The following is a 23,789-nucleotide window of genomic DNA, read 5'->3' as shown; positions in this document are numbered from 1 at the left end:
ATTAACACATTCGGCACCCATCATTGCATCACCTCAGACCCAGAAGCAAGGGGCATAAGGTTCAATCTTGGGGGCACAATATTCAAAATCACCTCAAAGCGTCCCAACAAAAATGGCCCCTCAACAAACACATTAATTGTGATTTTATCGTTCACCGTGTTATTGCCAGATGCATTCACAAAAATTTGAAATATTCATGTATTCACGGAATATTCATGTATTCACAAAAAATTTGAAATATTCATGTATTCACAGATTTTAAATATTCATGTATTCACTTTAAAAACTTCCAAAGATGAGAGTTTGACCCAGTGACTCGGATATTGTAACAATTTTTAGGCAATTGAATGTCCCTTTTATAATGTTCAATAGAAACTAGATAACATGTGCAGTTTTAACCTACTTTGGCCATGTAATATTCATATATCCCTGCCCTATTAGTTTAATATATATATGTTAAATTTGCTACTTTGGAGACAAAACATAAAACAAATGTATGACATTTTTCTTTCCTTATTCTCTTTTTTTTTCCTTATAATTTCTTTACTAAACCTATCCACAGGCCTACAAACAGGATACTAATTTAAGGATATATACTTCAATAAACTCATTTTTATACAATAAATCAATTTTTTGTATGTTAAGAATTAACATTCATTTATTCAAGTTGTAGCCTATCCATCATGATTACTCAACACTTTCTTACAACCTAACTGATCCGTAAACATGTCTTTGATCATACATTTTTGTTCATGTGATAATCCCTTACTACATTTTCCAAATATATATTTACTTTGTCGTCTACTGGAAAAGTAAATGTTTTAATGTTTCAAGCATTTCTTCAAGTAAGACTTGCCTTACATGTGTCATCAAAATGGAGAAACTTTACATTCATTATGCAGGTCACATGAGATGAGATGATATCCATGTTTAAACATGGTGGCAAGAGTATTAACTATTTGAATCATGAAAATTCTAGAAGCCAACATACAAAAAAGAAAGAAAAGAAAAGTAACATAAGCAAGATAAAGGAAAATGTTCCTTGCAAGAGGTACACTTATTGCTGTAGACCTGAAGTTAAAAGGGTTGAGTACCACACAAAGGATATAGAGCAGGGGTGGGCAACCTTTTTGAATGAATGGGCCAGATATAAGGAGTGAAAAATTGACTGGGATGCACCTTACCAATGATCTGCTGTTGATTTCAAACCTTTGATTCCGAGGACTTTCAAGCATTAGGTGTGTGTACTTAATCTGTATTCACAAAAACATCATGTCAATACAGTACAGTTGATAATAAGCTCACCTGACAGCATCATTAGTGCCTATAAATTCTAAGCAGCTAGCTCGTTTTTTTTGTATTGTGTAATTTAAAATAGATTGATTTTTTTTTCTTTTTCTTGAGACATCTCACCGGCCGCAAGAAAATCACTGGCGGGCCGCATGTGCCCCGCGGGCCGTAGGTTGCCCACCACTGATATAGAGTGTACTCACTGAACTGTGTAACCAAAACTTACTGTTAGAGCAGTGATGTCTACATAGTCAGTTTCTTGCAATTTTAATGCTGTCAAATATTATGCAAACCATAATATTGCAATTGACCAACTAATACACTGTTTTAATTTTCAACTATTGTCAAAAATATTGTATCCCCTAGACTGTATTACCATTAATAGTATTCACCACATGCAACAATCAAATTGTACCATGTTTGAGATACTCAACGTTTTGTCTATTATTTGAATGAGAAATCAATGAGTCACATATATGAACTATGGTGTCATCAGTGGGATTTTCATATTGGTTTAGTACAACAACAAATATACTAAAATCAAGGCAAAATCACATGTAAAAACATTAAAGAATGATATTTTTGCGAGTCGATACAGGCATGTAGGAAAAGCTACATATATGATGCTTTTCCATGTAACATGACAAGAGTTAATTAAATATCTTGCCTATTCAAATGCAAATGATACATTCATGTCAGTAATTATCAAAGTAAAGCACGTTAATCAGATACACATGTATTTGTTAAATGCCTGTCAGTGTTCCAGGATTTGCAACAATCACACTCAAGTTTGGATCAAACAATTTCGAAAGGAAATATCTGACATGACTGCGGTAGTTATTTAGCCATGCTTGGTCTTGTACATACATACAGTTTTTTATAGTTTCATTATCTCCGAGATATACATTTCTTAACCTTAAATATTCGAAACAGGGTTTTTGCTATTGCTTGTATCAGGAAATTTGTTGGATATCAACAATGTCAACTGTTTCAAGGATTTGAAAGATTATCATTAGTTATTATCAAAAGTCACTAAAGCAGATATGTTGCATGGACATACTGTAGGTATGACTTAAGGTATTACATTATTTTACAACACAACTTGTGCAATAGTTTAGTCCATAAAGATTGATTCAGATTGTTGTAAACTCTGCTTGTGGTACTTGAAAAGTCAAAAATGTTATTACAAGAAAACATAAGTCCTGTATAGTGCTTATCAAATGGAATATTTCCAGAGCTGTAGGTTTGTACTTCTTCTTCCCATTTTGTAGAATCCATTAGATATCTTATCAAGTTAATAGTATTTGAATAATAATTGTTCGGTCAATCTGGGTCAAAAACAAAATAATATCAAGAATACTGATAACAGGAAATTTTCTTCAATGTTTGATGGATGGACTTGATTATTTATTACAATTTTAAAGCTAACGAAAGCTCGGTCGTTTGGTCGGTCTAGACTGTGACCAGCCGCAGGAAGCAAGAAAATAAAAAGAAATTGTACTAAAAGTATGAATAGGACAAACTCTTGAACCATTCAGACTTATTAATGAGAGCTGGTTTTCCCTGAAATCAATATAGAATTAGTAAGAAACTTAGAATTGATAATCCAAAATAATCAAATTGGTTGGTCTGGGTTGTGACCGGCCACAGAAGAAAGAAAATTAAAGGAAGTGCAGTTATAGTATGAGTGGACGAGATTTAGAATCATCATGCTTTTCGATTGATGATAGTAGTTACTTCCTGAAATTTAACAAAGGATATTAACTAATCAACTGATACTCCTTATAATTAAATCATTCAGCCACAGAAGAAAGAAAATATAAGAAAAGTGTGAGTAAAGTATGATTGGACAAGCTTTAGAATCATCATGCTTTTCGATTGATGATAGTAGTTACTTCCTGAAATTTAACAAAGGATATTAAGTAATCAACTGATACTCCTTATAATTAAATCATTCAGCCACAGAAGAAAGAAAATATAAGAAAAGTGTGAGTAAAGTATGATTGGACAAGCTTTAGAATCATCATGCTTTTCAATTGATGATAGCAGTTACTTCATAAAATCTAACAAAGGATATAAAGTAATTAACTGATAATCCTTATAATTAAATCATTCAGCCACAGAAGAAAGAAAATATAAGAAAAGTGTGAGTAAAGTATGATTGGACAAGCTTTAGAATCATCATGCTTTTCAATTGATGATAGCAGTTACTTCATAAAATCTAACAAAGGATATAAAGTAATTAACTGATAATCCTTATAATTAAATCCCTCAGCCACAGAAGAAAGAAAATATAAGAAAAGTGTGAGTAAAGTATGAGTGGACAAGCTTTAGAATCATCATGCTTTTCAATTGATGATAGCAGTTACTTCATAAAATCTAACAAAGGATATAAAGTAATTAACTGATAATCCTTATAATTAAATCCCTCAGCCACAGAAGAAAGAAAATATAAGAAAAGTGTGAGTAAAGTATGAGTGGACAAGCTTTAGAATCATCATGCTTTTCAATTGATGATAGCAGTTACTTCATAAAATCTAACAAAGGATATAAAGTAATTAACTGATAATCCTTATAATTAAATCATTCAGCCACAGAAGAAAGAAAATATAAGAAAAGTGTGAGTAAAGTATGATTGGACAAGCTTTAGAATCATCATGCTTTTCAATTGATGATAGCAGTTACTTCATAAAATCTAACAAAGGATATAAAGTAATTAACTGATAATCCTTATAATTAAATCCCTCAGCCACAGAAGAAAGAAAATATAAGAAAAGTGTGAGTAAAGTATGAATAGGATGAATAGGATGAAATCTATCATCGTTAAGCATATTGATGATAGCTGTTACTCTCTGAAATCTTTCATTATTGATGATAGCTGTTACTCTCTGAAATCTTTCATAGAAATAGTTTTTAATATTCTCTCCTTTGACCCATCTTAAACCTAAAGATAACAGAATAATTATATTTGATCAGTTGTGATGATGTCACAAGTTAATATAGATACCAAAAAATTCAACTTCACCCAGTATATAATACTGTTCACGAATGATGTAACTATAACTCAAAATTCACATTCATTAAATTTACCGTAATACATCAAATGTATATACAAACTTACAATTTACATTACTTTAATACACTTTACACTATCAAATTCTGTTAGTTACCATTTATAGAGATCACACACAGTAAAGTCATGTCTTCAGCATAATATACAAACATTTTCAACTTCGTGAACTTTGAAGCACCACCACTCAAATGATACAGTAAGACAAATTTATATACAAAAACTTTCTTAATCCTGCAACTTCAAATCACGGTTACCTTCAGGTTTAAGAATTACACGTGCTACGAAACCAACTGATACACAGATTCAAATACTAAGGTGGACTTGGACAACTACAATGTCTTAGCATTCATGGTTTTCTTCAGGTTCAAGAATCACACTTAGTAAGAGAACAACTTATACACAGATTCAAATACTAAGGTGGACTTGGACAACTAAAATGTCTTAGCATTCAGGGTTTTCTTCAGGTTCAAGAATCACACTTATCAAGTGGAAAAAACTGATACACAGATTCAAATACTAAGGTGGACTTGGACAAATACAATGATGTTCTTACATGGACATCTCTAGTTTATAGACAGCATTGTCAAAATCGAGTAACGTCAGTCACTATTCTATCTCTAATACATCTTAGGAAGAGAACACACATTCTGCAGAATATGCAGCACTATCGATAAGATACAAAACTACGTAGCCTTTATAATACATAAAGATACATATAAGGAACAAGTAGATATGAGATATGAGTATGTGAGAATATATATATTGTACATAAACATATATATATATATATTATATATACATAAACATATATTCATGAGCAGATGGACGACATGTCTATGTCTGTGTAATTCTGCTATAACCATGTATTAAGTTTCCCTTCATTGGGATATGCATTCTATACTGAACACTAATTATCCAGTTGATAATTAGCTTTTAACACCCAGAATACAATTGATGAAAGTAATATTTTCCACCGATTGCATCCTGCCTTAACTGTCTCAATGCCCCCTGCTCCAAGCATACTTTGGTGACATTATATCATAGACACTTCTTGGATAGATGATTTGACAAATTTTTAGATCTAAGGATTTCTTTTAGGAATCTAAGGATAAAGGATTGACAAGGAAGAATGAATTAAACATCTTAATGCAGCTACGGTAACTGTTTTTTGCCAAGGTAGAATGAGAGTGCTAAGGTTGTGGACAGACAGGTAAGCCAGGAGCAAAGTCAATCCATTTCTATCTTCAAACCTCCCCGCCCCCAACCCCCCTCCCTCCAGATGGTATTTTACAATATTTAACTTGTCTTCACACATTGCGAGGTCATCTTCTTGCTCCCTCCAGACATGAGGGCGATGCGTTTCTTGCACTCCGTAGGACTGAGACTTTGCATCATTGATTGAGATCATCTCTTCACGAGGCGGAAACCCCCATCTTGAGCAGAGAACACTAATCCATCTTCATCCTCTCGAGACGGGAGGTGTCTGTTTCGGTATCTAACGCAGCCCTGTGGGTATTGCATAATCGAGTAGCTCTGTCATCAGACTTGGCACATAATCATTGGCAGATCGACGTGAAGCCGTGGAATGTCGTACTCTACTTCCCCCTGTGGATGGAAGATGAAAAAAAAGAGAATTAAAAAAAAAAGAGAATTTGAAACAAAGAGAAACCAAATTAAAAAAAAAGAGAAAGTAGATACAAGTTTAATAAGAGCTTACTAGCCAGGAATTTTTTTATTTATTTTTATCATTGGACTGATACAAATAGAAATTATCCGTCCATGTATTAATATGATGATGAGTTCAGGGATTCTTTTAATTCATTCCTCAATCAATAACGCTGTCACGATAACGACACCGACGGTTCCCGAACGAGACCGAGCAAATCAAACGTCCGACAGAGGACAGTGAGTCCCATCATTCAGTTTGAATATCTTCTGATTCGTTCGTGATGTGACAGGATGTCCTACGAGGTTCGCAACACACCAGTAATGCGTTACTTTACGCCTCGTTCACCGAGGCATGAGTAAAAACGAGTCAAACAAAACTGATCAGTCTCCACATTCCACAGTGTTTCCAATTCCTCAACGGCCTTACGGTTGTAGTTTTGATGCAGTTTGGAAATGATGAAAATCTAAGTACTTTTCAGTTTTTATTTGCAAGGCTTTATGATATTGTTCCGTTAGCAGATGGAAATTTTACGTTTATACTTTCTTCGATAAACTGTGATAACAAATGAAGTATCGGACATGGCGCAACACTGTCAAGCCCAACTAAATTTTAAATTGGTGTTACTGGTGTCAAGATGAAACAGTTGTAAATTAATTTCTTTTTCTTTCAAAGGAGAAATACTTCAAAGACTGTCTTGGTAAAATTGAAGGTGAAACAGAGGGAGTAGCTGCAACCATTTTTGTTCACATGTGTGTGCGTGTGTATGTGTGCGTTTGTTTTGCTATCTGACCGAGGACTTGAACAAAAGAATTTCAGGTCCTCGGTTGTGATTTCTAAAGAATCACCACGTCCTCGGAAGAATTCTATTGTATGGGGTATTGTTAAAGTTAGGGTACGTGGAATTGAACAATGGAAAATACAATGGGGTCCTCGGTCTGAATGAAACACAAACATGTGTGTGTGTATGGGGGGGGTCAAGGAGGGGGGAAAGATTGAGATAAATAGAACAAAGATGAAATATTTATGCTAAATGCCAACATTCAATTTAATTGGGATAAATTTGAAGGCTAAATGGGTTTATAGGTTAACTTATTATAATGACAAAATCAGTTGTTTTACCAAAACTTAATTCATTGTTGGGCCTACAACTTTCTGAGTCAGATTTAAATGGTTCACAACTTTTTAACATAAATGAAGGGCAAATGATTGTATTGTAACCACGTCATGTACTGTACGGTACTGTGCGGTACAGTATGCATGAACAGTAGGTCTCTAGTTAGATTAAGGGGCATCCAATCATGTGAGAATATTACATAATGGCTAAAGTGATCAGAATTAAAAAGACAAAGTAACAAATACTATACAAATACTATGCAAAAACTATACTATACTTTACAATACTATACTAAACAATACTATAAAACACTACACAAATACTATACAATACTATATACAAATACTATACAAATACTATACTTTACAATACTATACAAATACTTTACAAATACAAAAGCCAACATGCACCGAGCTGGTAGAAGGCTAAAAAATAACACATCTGCAATATTAAGGAAAACCTGAGCCTGAGATGTCATTTTGCATAAATAACAATAATGTCCCAGAGTAACACAATTCTCCATCATGGACGAGAACGACCAGACATGACATATATAACAATTTTTTATTCTCTCAAATTTTTTTTGTTACTCACTTTACACGAACCACTGTTCAATTGAAACCTGACTGCTTTCCGTTTTAACAAACTTTCAAACAAATCCGTAATGGGATCTCTAGAAATAGATAATATCTAAACTGCACTATATCCCACCTCTGACATTTCGCAAATGCCGCCCAAGTAATAAGAACAATTATTTACAGTCCAGTAGAAACAGCAATTCATCCCCGAAAGATTACTGTTCTCTTGTTGAGCATACAGTAAACCATGACTCAAAGCTTAAAGGATATGTGGCAGAATGGATCCATTATTTAAAGGATTTGCTGTATACATCTTTCTACTGCATAAGATGAAAAATATATCCTACAGGGTTAGAAAAAAACTTAATTATAATGAGATGATTCTTTTTTTTCATGTTACAAATGTGTATAAATTTTCATGTTTTTTTTCAAATCTGTTACAATTTCTACTGCATAAGAGGAACAATAGATTCTACAGGGTTAGAAAAATCTTTAATTATAATGAGATGATTTTTTTTTCTTGTTTGATAAATTTTGTATCTGGCAACATTCAAGTGAAATCCTCCTGGCAATTTAGCCAAAATTTTCCTTTATTTTTCAAATTTACTTTAAAAATAAAAAATCATTTATAACCTGGAGGAAGATGATACAGATTCCAAGGGGAAATAAATGTATTTTGAAGTTTGAAGAAGCTTTAAGATCAGAGTAAAACTTGAAAAAATCCAACTCTCAATCACATTTAAAGGTGAACCAGAGGGTAAGTGGATTTATATTAGAAAATTAAATTTTTGAAGGTCATGTATGTGCCATGAAAATATTATCACAGACCATCATAACGTGTTTCATTTTCTTTGACAAAGAAACCATTTTTTCCCCCCACGATGGCAAATTAATAATCCACATGAACATATCCCAAGTGGAGAAAAATTCAAATTTAAAAATAAGAAATTTCAGTTAAAGCATAACTGCACCAAGGAATATTTTTGTCTTACCCAACAAGTGTCAAATTGAATGTCAGTGGAAAATCCCTTTACAATAAATAATGTACAGTAAATTACTTCTCCTAAGGTGACCTTCACAGATACTGTGATGACCTTAAACTATTGCTGTTTATACAGGAGAAGGGCTTTCAATATATTTAAACTACTTGTCAATAATGTGCATAGAATGTAAATGTTCAGTATAAAGTACTACCAGGGCAAATTTTGTGACAGTAGTTAGAACGTACGAGATCGTACGAGGCGACCACATTTCTGTTCGAACGACCAAAATCAGCTGTGGAGGTTGTGTGACGGGGGACTACAGTTGTTGTTTACATCAAATTTGTATTGCACTGTAACTAAATACCCTCAAATGGGTGAAAAACGATTGCTATTCAGCCCTCCAGCACTCTGTAAAAAAAAATAGTAGTAAGCCTACCGCATGATACACCCCAAAAGGGGAGTTTTTACTGACCCAAAGCTGGTGTTCTATTCATCAAACCTACACATCTCACCTAGACAGTATACAGTACATATATTGGTCTTTCTTAAATTACTATGTGTATTTTGCAATATTCTTCCCTAGAACCAAATTTTGCCCATTCAGACTGTGACCAAAAAGTCAGAAAGTTATCCTGACAGATTTTGCCGTGTACTATAAAACACAGTCATCTGTTGCATTATAAACATGCCTCGGGCCCGTAAGAGTCCTTCAGGCGGAGTATTCCCTGGAAAAGGACACAGTTTCGTACAGTCGATTGGCACGAGCCTCTCGCTTCACTTGACCCGTTTCTTTAATGTTCATCCTCATCTTCTCGACTAAACCTTTACGTCCTAATTATCGAGCAAATTAACATGACTGGAACAGAACCCGTGCGCCATGCCTTCCGAACCCACAAGCGATTAAGCAGAGTCTCGTCTTCTGATTGGCCGGTGCTCATTTGGGGGCACATCAAAGGGGTAATGATTGAAATTCGACTCACTGTCTGCCTTCCCCTCTGAATGATTGAGATTCCTTCAAAATTCTTTTCCAACTTTAATGAGGGCTTTAAAGAAGTCAGTATGTGTAATTTTTCTCTACCTAGAACTGTATGGACAAGGACGGATGTACTGTAGAAACTGTGTACTGTAGTAATCTACCAGTGGAGGAAAGGTCACCCTCTGCCAAAACTAAAAAAGATGAAAAGTACCGGGGGTCGTGCTATCCTCTTGTACTGGATAATAAGAATATGAAGATGTCAACATGTAACAAATGCTGTAGGAGCTAATAGGATAACAAGCTGTGGGTATAGTTTAATCAATATCATAAATCATTGTAATTTATATACGATCTGCTGCATTTGAGTCCAGTGGAGGGGGGCAGAAGGGATAAATAACTCTACAGCCTGAGTAGCCGCATGAATCACACTAAGTACTGTACAATACATTACTGTACAGTGCAGTCCTGTACAGTAAAGTAAAGTACAGACTGTACAGTACTGTGCAGTCCTGTACAGTAAAGTACAGTTAAGTACAGTGCAGTATCTAGAGTAAAGTACAGTAGCAGCAGATGGTTGGGACTGCACATACTGTAGCTGATGACCTACAATAATTCCCTAGAGTACAATACACCTTCATCAACTACAGTATACCGGATTTTGTACGTCATTTGTTACATTTATTTTCTCCTATATAAAATTTTGGGTTATTGTTAATATACGTATCTTCCAGATACTGATTCATTAGCTAAAGTGCTTTTATATCTACCAATTATCAATGTATACATATATGTTTTTATTGCTAGTGATTGCTAGTTATGTGGATCATCAATAATGATTATCTCCACATGTATATACTGTACAGTATCTGTAGTACTTATTTACCTTTATACTGTAGTTATTTACGATCCACTTGTTCGTGTAAGTACTGACACAGCAGATTACCATCCACTTCTACGTAATCTATGGATATTGTATGGCTGTCATTCTTGTCAGCGATCAGATGTGCGGATCATTAATAATGATGATATACTTTTGTGTATACATGGTATTTGTAGATCTGAGTACTTGATTACTGTATGTATGATCCACATGCTGTGAGAGCTTTGTGGTCAAGTGGTTAAGGCAGTGGACTTGTGATTTAAGGCTTGCAGGTTCGAGTCCTGGCCAGAATATTGTGTCCTTGGGCAAGGTACTTAATCTCCATTGCCTCTCTTCACCCAGGTGTATAAATGGGGACCTGTGAGATAAACTGTCAGTTGGGTGCTGTTTAGCTGCTGCCATGTGGAGGGATTGTCTCTATATGTTTGACAGGTTATCGTTGACCAGGATAATATTGTGATGCGCCTTGAGCACCGTTATCAGTGAATATGTCTGCACTTTATAAATCCTCAATATTTGTATTAATTATTATTATTATGCTCAGCTACACCAGAATATTAATCCACTTGTGATGTATCTTTAACTACTGCATGGGAGCTGCTCTATTAGTAATATAGTGCTGCTGAATTAGTGGACTGACTGACTGTCAATATTGATCATTGATAGCTATAACACAACAATATAGTTAATTGACCCTTGACCTACTGTACCTGTACGTCTGCAGTAGATGATGTCACCGATCCATGGTATGTGCATGATCAGTACATTTCAAGGGTATTTTGTCACAGTTATGGATTTAATTCATACTGATCAATTTGCTATGTGTGATCATCAGTTAGGCCTACTCTATGTATGTTATAATCTGTGTTTAGCATAATTTGATCATCACCATGAGTTTTAATATATACATGTTGACAGGGAATATTCAATTCAGTGTTCAAATGTTATGTAGCAGTTTTGAAAAGTCTGAAATTTGTCTCAATATGGTACAGTACTTAAAAACTGTGTATTTACTTGACAGCCCGGAATATTCAATTCAGTGTTCAAATGTTATGTAGCAGTTTTGAAAAAATCTGAAATTTGTCTCAATATGGTACAGTACTTAAAAACTGTGTATTTACTTGACAGGGAATATTCAATTCAGTGTTGAAATGTTATGTAGCAGTTTTGAAAAGTCTGAAATTTGTCTCAATATGGTACAGTACTTAAAAACTGTGTATTTACTTGACAGCACGGAATATTCAATTCAGTGTTCAAATGTTATGTAGCAGTTTTGAAAAATCTGAAATTTGTCTCAATATGGTACAGTACTTAAAAACTGTGTATTTACTTGACAGGGAATATTCAATTCAGTGTTCAAATGTTATACATGTAGCAGTTTTGAAAAATCTGAAATTTGTCTCAATATGGTACAGTACAGTACTTAAAAACTGTGTAAAATACTGAGCATGAATGAATCTTTCGATTTGTACAGCAATTTGACCATTTTGTGTAGCATTTTGCTACAGTATGTGATACTGGATCTATGTTATTCCCTGCTTCCACATAGATGTATAAAATGTGTATAGATGTGTGTTTATGTATATATAATATATGTGTATAGATGAATATATGTGTATATAGATGTACATAGATATAGTAACAGTTCAAAACATCGGACTGCACACATACTGTACTGTAAGTTGTGCAAATTATAATATTGTACATCTATGGTACTATTCTGTATAGGTCTACATTATTAATAAATTTATTATTGATAGGCCCAGTGTTCAATTATCGATACAATTTGCAAGATACAATATGTGATCCGCTATGTTGCTCCTCAGAGCAGAATTTTACATCAAATATGGACACAAGTTAATTACTGTACAGTAACCTGTGAAGAAAGGTATGAGAACAATGACTGATAATTTGAAAATGGTTCTGTAACATGTGGTTGCAATAGATACTGTTTTGAGTGTGATTTCAATGTACATTTGATTCATAATTTATACATGATCTCATTAACATATTACCTGGTTACATACTTGGGTCAGATCCAAAACCTGTCAACCTCAGGGCTAAAATTTAGATGATCATAGTTATCAATTTTGATAGTTTTGTCCAAAAGAAGAACAATTTAAGCTTGCTTGGCAAAAAAATTAAATTTGTATGTTTCTTTGTTAACGAGTACTGCTTAATTATATCAACAATGCACTTAAACCAGCGTTATGGACGGAAACAGCAATTTGTGCCACTGAACTGCAAGGAATGATGGAATTCACAGGAATCTGCACCTGAATAATTGTTTATGGTACTGATCTCTCCAAAATAGTGTTTGGAAAAATTAAGTAGGGCATCCCTAATTAAGATGCTAATCGAGAAGAAAATCATTAATTCCGTCCATAACGCTACCTGATGTCATTAATCTCCTGGCAATTTTAAAGTTCACTTCAGTGATAAAATTTGCATGTAATCTTCTGAAGGTTATCAATGCCATTAAGGATGAAGTGAAAAATTACCAGATTCTTGCATATTGATAAGCTGGGGTATAATGAAACATCTGTGTTATGGATGGAATTAGGAAAACGTTATGGACGGAATGTGAATGTTATGGATGGAAATTACTTTCTTTGGAAAAACTATGCAGAATGCTTTTTATTAAGTTAAATCAAAGACATCAAATGTGAATGAATGTTATTTAGGATGGAAAACCTTTTTTTACATGTACATTACAGTATTTTTCTAGGCTTTCAGGTGATGTTTTCTCTAATTTAAAAAAAAAAAAAAGAGGAAATTTCTGTAAAAATCCTTTGAGGACTTTTCATTTCAAAATAAGGCAAAACACCCTCCTGAAATTTTTTGTACAAACAGGGTGGTACTATATCTCTTCCAGAAAAAATTATCAGATTTTTTCAACATTACACATTTTGAGTTATTGGCCGTCAAAGACGACCTCTTTTGTACATCGGAGCAGCTTAACAACTTCTTAAATTATTATTGAGAACAGCTAGAACCCTGAAATTTGTTTAGGGGTAAGAACTTTATACTTATAGTTGAAGTATAAAACCCTGACAGCTCTAACATGGTTACTTTGGTAAAAAATTGGCATCAAAACTCCTACCTCATGCTGAATCGCACCATGAAATAGCAACTTTAGAGTTGCACAACTTGCAAACATATCATAGGAAAGCATTGTAATCATTATTTTGTAATGTTTGTACCAGACATAATAACCTCTGAAAGAATCAAGTACCCTGAAGCAATGGTTTAGGAGCAATTCATCACTAAAAATAGCACATTTTTTAGTGAAAAGTACAAAAATCTTATATTTTGACACTTTTAAGTGGACCTAACTCCACAAGACAATATTTTTGTGGCCTAATTTTTAATTTTCCTATACTATGGGATAGACTCTATAGGCATCTGTAATAGAAAGGTAGTAGAATGGTTAATTGCTGAGAAATGAGACCTCAAAAGTCAAGAAAATGCCATGGTGGTGACAAATTGCGGAATTTCAAAGTGTGATAAATCGGCCAATTGGAAAGCAATGCAACTGAAATTTTCAGAATGTGCTTATTTCATGATGGTCCAATCATACAAAAAATTTGGGAATTTTTGGAGAGGGTGCAGCAACAGCCATTCTTGATTTGACACGGAATGACCCTTATAAATCCAAGTTGTCATCCTTATGCAACATGGTTTTTGTGTATGAAGGAGACTGGTGGTTGGAAAAGGTGGACCAAATATCAGTTGACAGTAATGATGTCTATGTCTCCTTCCTACACCCTAAGGGCCCTACCAATACTTTCTTCTGGCCATCACCTGAGACAAATATCCCACTAGGAATGATCATGGGGAAACTAGAACAGCCTGTCCTCCTAATTTCAAGTAGCAAAGTGGGAATTGTAACAAAGGTGGTTGAATATATTAGGGACAAGTTTCAAAGAGATTGTGAGCTGTGATGGTGACGAAAAATTTTGACAAATATGAATCGATGTATTTTGTTGAGATTGAAAAGTCTATTTCAAATTTTCATGACTGTTCAACCATACAGGCCTCCCATGTCCACAGTTTTATTTGCATGTGTTGTTTTCTTTCATACAAGCTTTGCAGACTGGTGAAACTTTGATTGCATTGGCATTGTTTGAAGGAGGTAAAGCCACAAAAGTGAAGAAAAACAAATGGGAAAAGTACTGACAGCCTCTGCTTATAGTGCTGAAAGCCACCTGATGAGTACCTTCAGCAAGAGTGAAACTTTTCATGTGCTGTAGCAATTCATTTCAGGCTAATTCAATACTTTCCGTCCATAACATTCCGTCCATAACAATTCCTATTTCAGGACTAGCTCTTTCCCTTCTTATAATAAATTCAATTTTATTTGATATTATTACACATATTGGCCATAAGTATTAACTTATAACACACACTTCACAATTCAAGAGTTGATCCTAAATCAGGACAAAACCTTCTGTCCATAACGTTGTACATTCCGTCCATAACACAGAATTTTGGTTTGGGGTAGTGGGTTAATAGAGGTACATTGAAGATTATGAGTGGGAGTATGATAAAGCTAAGGTACCAGGCCTGTGATGAAAAGTACCTGATACTTTGAAATCCTGAACACTTCACAGAGTTTTGACCCACTATGAAGGTTGGTGGATATCGATCATTTTTCTGATTCCGTCCATAACGAACACCTAATTTGCATATTCAGACTAATATTGCACTACCCAATTAATTTTTTTCCGTTATATGGTAGAGGTATCCCAACTTAGATCAATCATGCATACCTTACCAAATACTAACTCTCACACTATTTTTGATGGGACTTTATCTCTGTGAATTCCGTCCATAACATTGGCAGAGGTTTTGGATCTGACCCACTTACTGTATGATGATCTCTTCTTACTACTGATTAGAGCTAAGTGTATCTAATCCACTGTTATCCCTTTTGATTTGAGAAGGAAATAAATGAGATCCAATCTCCATCATCCTTCCCTACTTTCGCTCTCCCCCCCCCCCCTCCCCAACCATTTATGGAATAGACTATGTTAACCACATCCTGTCCCCAACAGAAACTGCACTTCCGCAGCAGGTACTTAGTATTCAGCAGTAAAGAATTTAATTTTCTGGGTATTCCATGTGCTACACACAGTATACATAACTACAGTAACCTCCCCAATCAGTCCCGTCGTTGAATAACTTTGTAAGTGCAAACTTCTCTCGCCCAAACAGCTTTATCTTTGCCTCTCTCAAAATAAATACAGACATTCTTTCCACGAAATATTTTTTTTGTATGGCGTAGATGATATAAACACATTAGCTTGACTGTTCTTTTTGTTCTTTGGTGGTGGTGGGGGGGGGGGTAGAAGTGAGTGTTACTGGGTATAGGCTAATTTTGCCCCAGCAGTCATCGACCTATGATGACTGCATCGAGACATTTCTTTATAGCCCGGCTGTCATGACTGAGTGAAATTAATGGCATACCTCAGTAATATCAAGCATATACTGTACTGTACATACTGTGCTTGCAATGCATAACGTCTCAAGGTGAATTATTATAAGCATTAAGCAATGTGATCAAAAGTTCTCCTAGCTTCTGGTACTGTACATAAGTACTGAAGGACTGATATTTATGGCTTAAGTCCAGGATAAGTGTAGGATGAGATGCCTGCAAGGATGGCATGATGATACTCTACGTAGTTTAACTGTCTTAATATTGGGTAGTGCTAGTAAATGAGTCGTGTACTTTAGTACTAGTACATTTAGTCATTGACCTCAGCTGACTGCATTGAGGCTACCATTCTGTACTACAGGCTACAATATCACAGGCTTGGCTGTCACAACAGACAGCAATCTAGCCTCAGAGGCATAGATTACTCTGGTATCACTCACTGCATATCAGGGAGGAGCCACTAGTAGACAATGTTTAATGATTTCTTAGATGACCATGAAGGATATGATCAAAAAAAAATTGATGACCATGAAGGATATGAATTTAAAAAAATCTTATGAGTCTGAAGTATATGCACAGTAAAATCAGGTTAAGAGTTAAATTTATGCAAAAATTATGGGGGGGGGGGCAATAAAATAAAAGAGAGACCTCCCTTCCTGGAAACTTTCAAGGGGGCTGTTGCTTGGTTGAAAAGAGAGTTACATTTAGACTTGAGTTTTTGTTTAAATATATTTAAGGTTATTTACATCCATTTAAGATAAAGAGTTAAAAACAATGCACATACATTAATTTACAATTTTTCAAATTAAAATTGTTTCATAAAATTTCAATTTACGTTTCGAAAGACAAATTTTCATTTGCGTAACCTCTCTAAAAATATTTTACTGTAAAAGAGTTGTTTACTACATCTGTGTGTATTCATCTAACACACACAATGAATTTGACAAGCTGCAGCCCACTTGACACAATACAGTCCCTGACATGAGATAGATTGATATGAATGATATTAAGTTTTTATCTTGGCCTGTTCTTTAGGCTAGAGTACAGTACTGTTTAAAATGGGTGTATGATGTCTAATACCAGCATGCACTGACTCCTGTACCATGACTGCATCAAGGCATTGTTGCAACATGCTGCACTTGACCAAATGAACCAACCTCAGACTCACATAGTTATGGTAATCATAATGCAGTTTTTAAAAGGACCATTTTTACGTGACCCACAGAAAGTATGCATTTAAAATATTCTTTTTCTTCTAGTCCTGAGGTACTGCAGGCCGTACCTTTTGTGGTTATAATGCACATGCAACGTACAGTACATTCATTGTTGCTTGTTTTTGTTTTTTAATATGTAACTATTCTTTGCATGTATTGTTGTACCTTTGTGAACTGTGTGTTAAAGTTTTACAAAGTTGGATTCTGAGAACGGTTATAAAATATGTCATGCTGTGACAATGGTTTATAAATAGCATTGTATTGTTAGGCTGACCATGTAGAGTAATGTTCACACATGTGACACAATAAAACCTAGGATCTTACTTATCTATGTTGTTACAACCATTAGCTAAGTACTCATAGTTACAATTTTGTGTCTCACAACTATATGGGGTGAGGAAGAAGGAAGGGAGGAAGCATAGGGGGGGGGGCCTGGGGAACCCATTGTATTATGAAGCTGGAATTTGGTTAAAGGATAAAAATTTATAGCAGCCACTCCTCTGCAAATGTTCAAATACAGTATACATATATGTCAAGCTACAAAAGACAGTACAGTTACAGTATGAAGACTTTGTTCCACATCTGCAGGTACACTTCAATGACAAATCCTTTTCCATAACTTTGTCTCTATAATTACAATAGCCATTTTCTTTTTTGTAACATATTTGACAGTCCACATGAGTGTGAGACACCTCTGGCTGTCAACTCTCTGCTTCTCTCTGTCTCTGAGATGACTCAACCATCCTCTACGCTATGACAAGACATGTCAACGTGACATAACGTGATACTGTACCTGTGCAATGTACGAAGTGGTCCGCAATTATTCCTCTTGTCGAGTTCTGATCTCTTGGTTAATTCTGAGACATCTGGAATTTAGGTTACAGACCACATTGTCATGTTTCTTTGTGAATGACAGATTTTAATCAATACTCAAAATTAGATCATCAATAATGCACAACAACTCTTCCCTTGACTTTGTCAAATTCTTTGTTTGTTTATTTAAATACAGTAGATCTGACATTTGCAGAGCGTTCAAGTCCAAAACCGAACACGTTTCTGCAACCGTGTTGGAACTTGAGTCTTTCCCAGAGACTAACCTTGAAAACAGAAATGAAGGTTTTCCCTTCTGCTATTTTCTTTTGGACTTACACTGATCCAGAAATGTCCAAACACAAGGGCAGTGGAGCGAGACTGCACATTTTTTTTAATTTTTGGTTTTATTTTTTTTGGAGGGTGGGGGGGGGGTATTAATTTCAAAGTGCATTAAAAGTTGCAATTTTGTTGGAAAATTACTTAAAACAAAAAGTAAACTTTACAAAGTAACCCTGCTGTTGCAACATGAAGAAAAATGTATCTAAACAGTGCCTTCAGCACAAAACATTCTGATACTGAAGTTTATGGTACAGACTATGGAATGCAGAGAGGATCCACTTGGCTGGAGATTTTGGAGGCAACTCGGAAAGTTTTGAGGCACATACTGTACAAACAGTAGTGCATGATTTACCCCCTATTTCAAATCAATATCAAGTGTCCCACTACCCCTCAAATGTTTGTGCCACCCGAGACTGTTTCCTCTTCTGCTCCTCCCGTTGGAATCAAGTTTGTGCAGTAGTTGACCACTGCACCCCATTTTCTATCTCAAACTACACACGCAATGTGGCATACTCCATATAGTATATCAATCCACCCAAATGTTCTCCCTTAGGAAAAGTGCCAAAAAGCATCAGGAATTCAGGAGAACATCATTTTTTGGATATGTTGAAACAAAAGCTGTTTTTGTTTTGCATTTTGGTGACTTGGATGTCAGAGTACACAAATGGAAGTACATGTGGTATAAAAATTGGGTCAATTGAGGCAATTTTTAGACCACTTTAGATCTCCCAGGAGCAGCGTACACAAATTGTTCTTTTCTTACAGCACTGAGTGAAGAGGTTTGCTTACGAGTGACGAAAACTTCAGCCTCTCATAGCGAAAAAATCTTTTATGTCATCATACAGAAAATTGATGGTGCAATGGATGGCCAACTTGTCAGCTATCCAGACATGGGTAGGGTTCAGCTTGTGAGAACTTCTACAATGACTTAGACACCACATTAGTGTGTTAGTCAATGAGGCAATTATATGGAGTATGCTACTGTACCTTACATCGTTCCCAACCTGAGTTTTCTGAATCACATGATTGATCAGGTGACACTAATACTGTATCAGGGCAACTTTTGGTCTACATTACTAGTCCAGTCATCAAAGACAAACAAATTTCCATTCAAACAACCAACATCAGTTTTGGAGGTCGGGAGTAGGACACATCAAATTCAGATTACGTTGTAACTAAATACCCCCAAATACGTAACATGAAAAATTGCTACCAGCCTCCATTACTTTGCAGATACCGAAACAAACAGCAATCTGGTGGCAATCTTTTGATCCATCCCCAGTCCCCAGGGGGGATTTACTGGCCCTGGAAGCTGGAGATCTACTCATAAACCTACACATGTCTCCTACATTGATCTTTTTTTGTCATTATGCTAAACTTTCTTCAGACAACCAATTTAGCTGTTTGGAAAACCAACAGGTAAAGACCTGGTTGTCTGAGGGACAATCAGAAAAAATAATCCTTAAAAATTTGCCCTGACTGGTATTTGCTAGTTAACTCACTCATTAAAGAAGAATTTTTATAACTTTGTACCCTTCTGACAACTGTCTGCAGTCATATTAATATTTACATTGGAGCTCTCCAGCCATACCCAAACTCAACAAAGGGCACTGTCTTATCAGTACTACCTAGTTTGGTGAAGATTGACAAGCTGCAGTCACAGACTGCAAATCCTAATGGTATTGCGAGTCAATCACTACCATATAAATACAATTTCCTTGGTACTTGTTGAAGAATCAGTATTTTGAAAAAGATTTTGGATGTTTCTTCGTCAAAGTAATTGTTTCAAGCACCTTAATTACAAGCGCTTCTTTAAGCACTTCCTTTTCCTCATTTCAGCCAAACTTCACAAGTGGAACAAGGTGATGGCCTGCCGAATACTATTTTGTATAGTCGTTATATATTACAATTTTTTTACAATTCAATGGATTAATAGAGTGACAATGGGCCTAGACTTTGGTACTGATGTCTTCATCTATGAAATCTTCTGAACTGAGCAAATTTTTGGATGTTCATTACTCATATGTAATATTGTAAGGGATCTCGGAGTCAAAGATAGTGTACGAACTTTGTGTCTCCTTATGTTCACCATTTTAAATCGCCACGGTTAAAGATACTTACCCAATTAGAAGCGATATAGATACAGTCTATGATGAAACAATTATGATGAAAAAATTGGATGATTTCCAATTTGTACAAAAGCTTTGACATATTTTCTACATTTTCTATTTTTTTATTCTATATTGTACAACATACTCCTGTGCAACAAGTTACAAAGCATATTAACACCAGAGAAGTCCTTTGCCACCATAAATTATGATTATGATTATAATTTTGCAATAACTACTAGTCTGCCTTGCACACACTCTATGTTAAATTAACTAGTACTTAGTACTAGCTCTTTTAAATTTCACACTGCAGAAAAATTGGACATGGAGATAAGAAAAAAGGATAAAGCACATAAGCTTGTTGTTATAATAGGACCACCAGTGTATGTACATTAACTTAACTTTAGGGAGCACATAAACATTAGTTCAAATCTTTCATTGCTGTGCACGTACTAGTAACTTGAAGAAACTCCGACAACATTTGCCTTTTTGATTCTACCCATTCAATGCCTGTAAATATGAGTTTATGTTGTTGTTTTCGCTGAACCATGTACAAATAGCTCTAGACTCTTCAATGTGCTTTCAGGTTTGTACACCATGAACTTGTTCCTAGACCTTTTCAACTTTTTTTTCTTCTTATTATCAACTTAAAGTGAGATACCTTACCTGAGGTGTCAGGTTGCGTCGTATCCTTCTCATCCCGGCTTTACGACTCTTAGAGGCGGGCGGTACTTCAATGTAGAATTCGTGGGCGAGGTGGCCGTCTTCATCAAAGTACATTGACCTGATGAAAGAGGTATGGACATTATGTGATGGGACCACATTACCTGTGGAGTATTGATTGACAACATGAATTATGAATGGTCACTGGCAAACTTGATGTGGTTTCAGTGAGGTGGTATCAGTGGCCAATTGAGGATTATGGAATATATTTTATTCCCACCATATTTTCCAAAACAGCCACACACCCTCATGCAGATAAATTAGTTAAAGCCATTCTACTGTATGCACTCCATTATAAACATGAACTAACAAATCCTTCACTCTACAATTGGTTTGGTACAATTGTATAAACAAGCACACAATCAGGACGGTGTATTTTTGCCTCAAACTTTTGGCCCCATTGACGGAGATCGAGTGAATGGAAAAATTCAAACTAAAATAAAGGTGTCCCGTTCTTTGTTATTATTATTGTTTTGTTCAAGATGCAAGCATGCATCTAACCATGGAGCTTAATCAGGGCTAATGCTTTCATTTCGACCAAATCAGTAAAAAAGAAAATACAGATATTAAATTTTAAAATACTACTCATAATTTGTAAATTATAAAATACTATGGTATTCGTGTAAAAATACTGGTATCTTTGCACTTGTATAGTAATTTGCCCATTTTGTGTAGCATTTTGGGATGCGATACCAGATTTATTATTCCCTGAAACTACAATTCAGCTTATCAACAACAATCTAGGCTAGATCTTGAAAAATAACTGCCTGTGTGTTAAATAGTAAATATACAGCCAGTCTTTGAAGACACTTGAAACATGAGTTCGATTTATAGCTAACTTTCAGAACTGACAGAGATACATTTGGGCTTCCCGGGTGAGCATGTTCATTTCTTGACTGTATAGAATGCATTTATCAGGAGATATGTTAGAACGTTGCCTAAAAGCCTGCCTCTAGATTTGCACTCAAGTCATCTAAGAAAAGGTGAGAGATACCAAGGCTTGTGTATAATCTTGCAATTTGGTCTTGTTAGCCACAGTCACATACCATCCTCACCAATTTCAAGATTAGAATTGATCACTACAAGTGGCAAAATTTTTCATTCTGACTGAATACATCTCTATGCCAACATTTATGGAGAAAGTGCTGGGGTAGCCTCTTTATTTTAATATTGACGTGTTGAAATATGGTAATTGGTAGATTAGTGTAACATTATGCTTGTATACTGTATTCTGATAAAGTAAGCCTCTGGCAACTGATTTGAATACAGTATGGCATTGGGATAATCACACTGAGGCCTATGAATTTTTAGCAAAATATTATTCTTTCTTTTGTGTATGAGTGTAGCCATGGCAAAGCAAGTAGTCATACAGACTCCCCCTGTAATGCTTCCCCTATCCCTCCCCATTGTGGTGCAATTTGCATATATTTTGCAATAGATCATGTTTACAATATCACACAAGACTCATGTGGTCCTAGATCTGAGCCTAGGCCAGGTTATGCCCACTGATCTGTTAGTGTACAGATCAGTGGTTATGCCTGTATTATTTACGTTAGATAGGGCTGGGCGTAGTGTTATGAAGACTGTGTTGGCATGCTGTACTGTAGCAAAGATAATTCACCTTCCGAAGGTGGAATATCTTTTACTGTAGCCTTTGTAAATTGTAGGCTAAGTCAGTGTAATGATGCTAGCCTAGGCCTATATATACTACACATGGGTACCAGGCCTATGTAGTCATGCTAAATTGCATTATATACTTAGCTAAAATAAAAATCTAGGTATGATCATTTCATTGCTTAGATTCTTCAAAATCCTACCCAGTGCGCTTCAGAACGAGGGGCGAAAATTTGTATCTTCCCTTTGGGTAGTTTTCAACTGTTGTCGCGGAACTGCTACCTTCACTGCCATAAAAATAGTTTGTCATAGGAGAGACAGCTTTCCAGGCGTATGTCGACGCTTTACCTCCCATTTTGCGTATTTAAGATGTCAAATCATAGCCTTGTTACGAAGTTATGCTTTAAGAAAATGTTTCACAACCTAATATCCAGGAAGTTTTGAATAAATAATAGCTATTGTACGACACAAACTACTGTATTGTCGGTTTGCGGGATGATAGTAGGTTATGACGATACTTGAAACGAGTATTGTTGTAATGCCAATGATTTTGTTTATTATGTTCGGGGCGCTAGATTCACTGTTTTCAAGTGCAGTGTACTTTCTGCACACGGGTGGAGCCAGCACCTAGCAGCATATATGCCCAGGGACGTAGCCATGCAGGGGGCGGGGGGGGGTGGGGCAATGGGAACGATCTAGCTATGCCCCTGGTTCAATTGGGGGCCCGGAGAAGGTACCGGTAATCGCCTTTTTTTTGTCCAGTGGGGCCGGGACCGGCATCACCGTCAGTCCGCCTCTGTTAGCTTTCACTTCATTTTCATGCATATGTAGGCCTATCTTATATAAGCCGCACTCAAGGGAAGTCTTGTCTTCATCAACGATTTTGTTTCCACCTATATTTCCCAGAATGTCGGTTAGAAAGTATTTGCAATTTCACTTCTCTCGCTTCATCGAGTACTTTGTTTTTGAAAGATATTT

General features: G+C 35.6%; 1 protein-coding gene across 1 annotated transcript; it reads right to left on the bottom strand.

The window, feature by feature from the left end:
- Window positions 1–201: 201 nt before the first annotated feature.
- On the bottom strand, window positions 202–23,316 carry LOC139961459 (tumor suppressor candidate 2-like). Its single transcript, XM_071960644.1, has 3 exons — window positions 23,015–23,316; window positions 21,141–21,258; window positions 202–5,968 (listed from the first exon to the last, which is right to left on the bottom strand). The coding sequence occupies exons 1-3, from the start codon at window positions 23,164–23,166 to the stop codon at window positions 5,903–5,905; spliced, it is 336 nt and encodes a 111-aa protein (XP_071816745.1). The 5' UTR covers window positions 23,167–23,316; the 3' UTR covers window positions 202–5,902.
- Window positions 23,317–23,789: the final 473 nt, after the last annotated feature.

Source organism: Apostichopus japonicus, chromosome 20, assembly GCF_037975245.1.
Source record: "Apostichopus japonicus isolate 1M-3 chromosome 20, ASM3797524v1, whole genome shotgun sequence".
In the NCBI taxonomy this organism is placed as follows: domain Eukaryota; kingdom Metazoa; phylum Echinodermata; class Holothuroidea; order Aspidochirotida; family Stichopodidae; genus Apostichopus; species Apostichopus japonicus.
The sequence above is the reverse complement of the archived record's forward strand: the minus strand, read 5'-3'. Positions and strand labels throughout refer to the sequence as shown.

What these genes read in the sequence shown, in the direction of transcription:
- LOC139961459 (XM_071960644.1), bottom strand. Translation starts at nt 23,166, where the DNA reads ATGGGAGGTAAAGCGTCGACATACGCCTGGAAAGCTGTCTCTCCTATG. An exon ending in CTCGTTCTGAAGCGCACTGG is followed by an intron (nt 21,259 to 23,014) that starts GTAGGATTTTGA and finishes CTCTTTCATCAG; the next exon opens with GTCAATGTACTTTGATGAAG. An exon ending in GACGCAACCTGACACCTCAG is followed by an intron (nt 5,969 to 21,140) that starts GTAAGGTATCTC and finishes TTCCATCCACAG; the next exon opens with GGGGAAGTAGAGTACGACAT.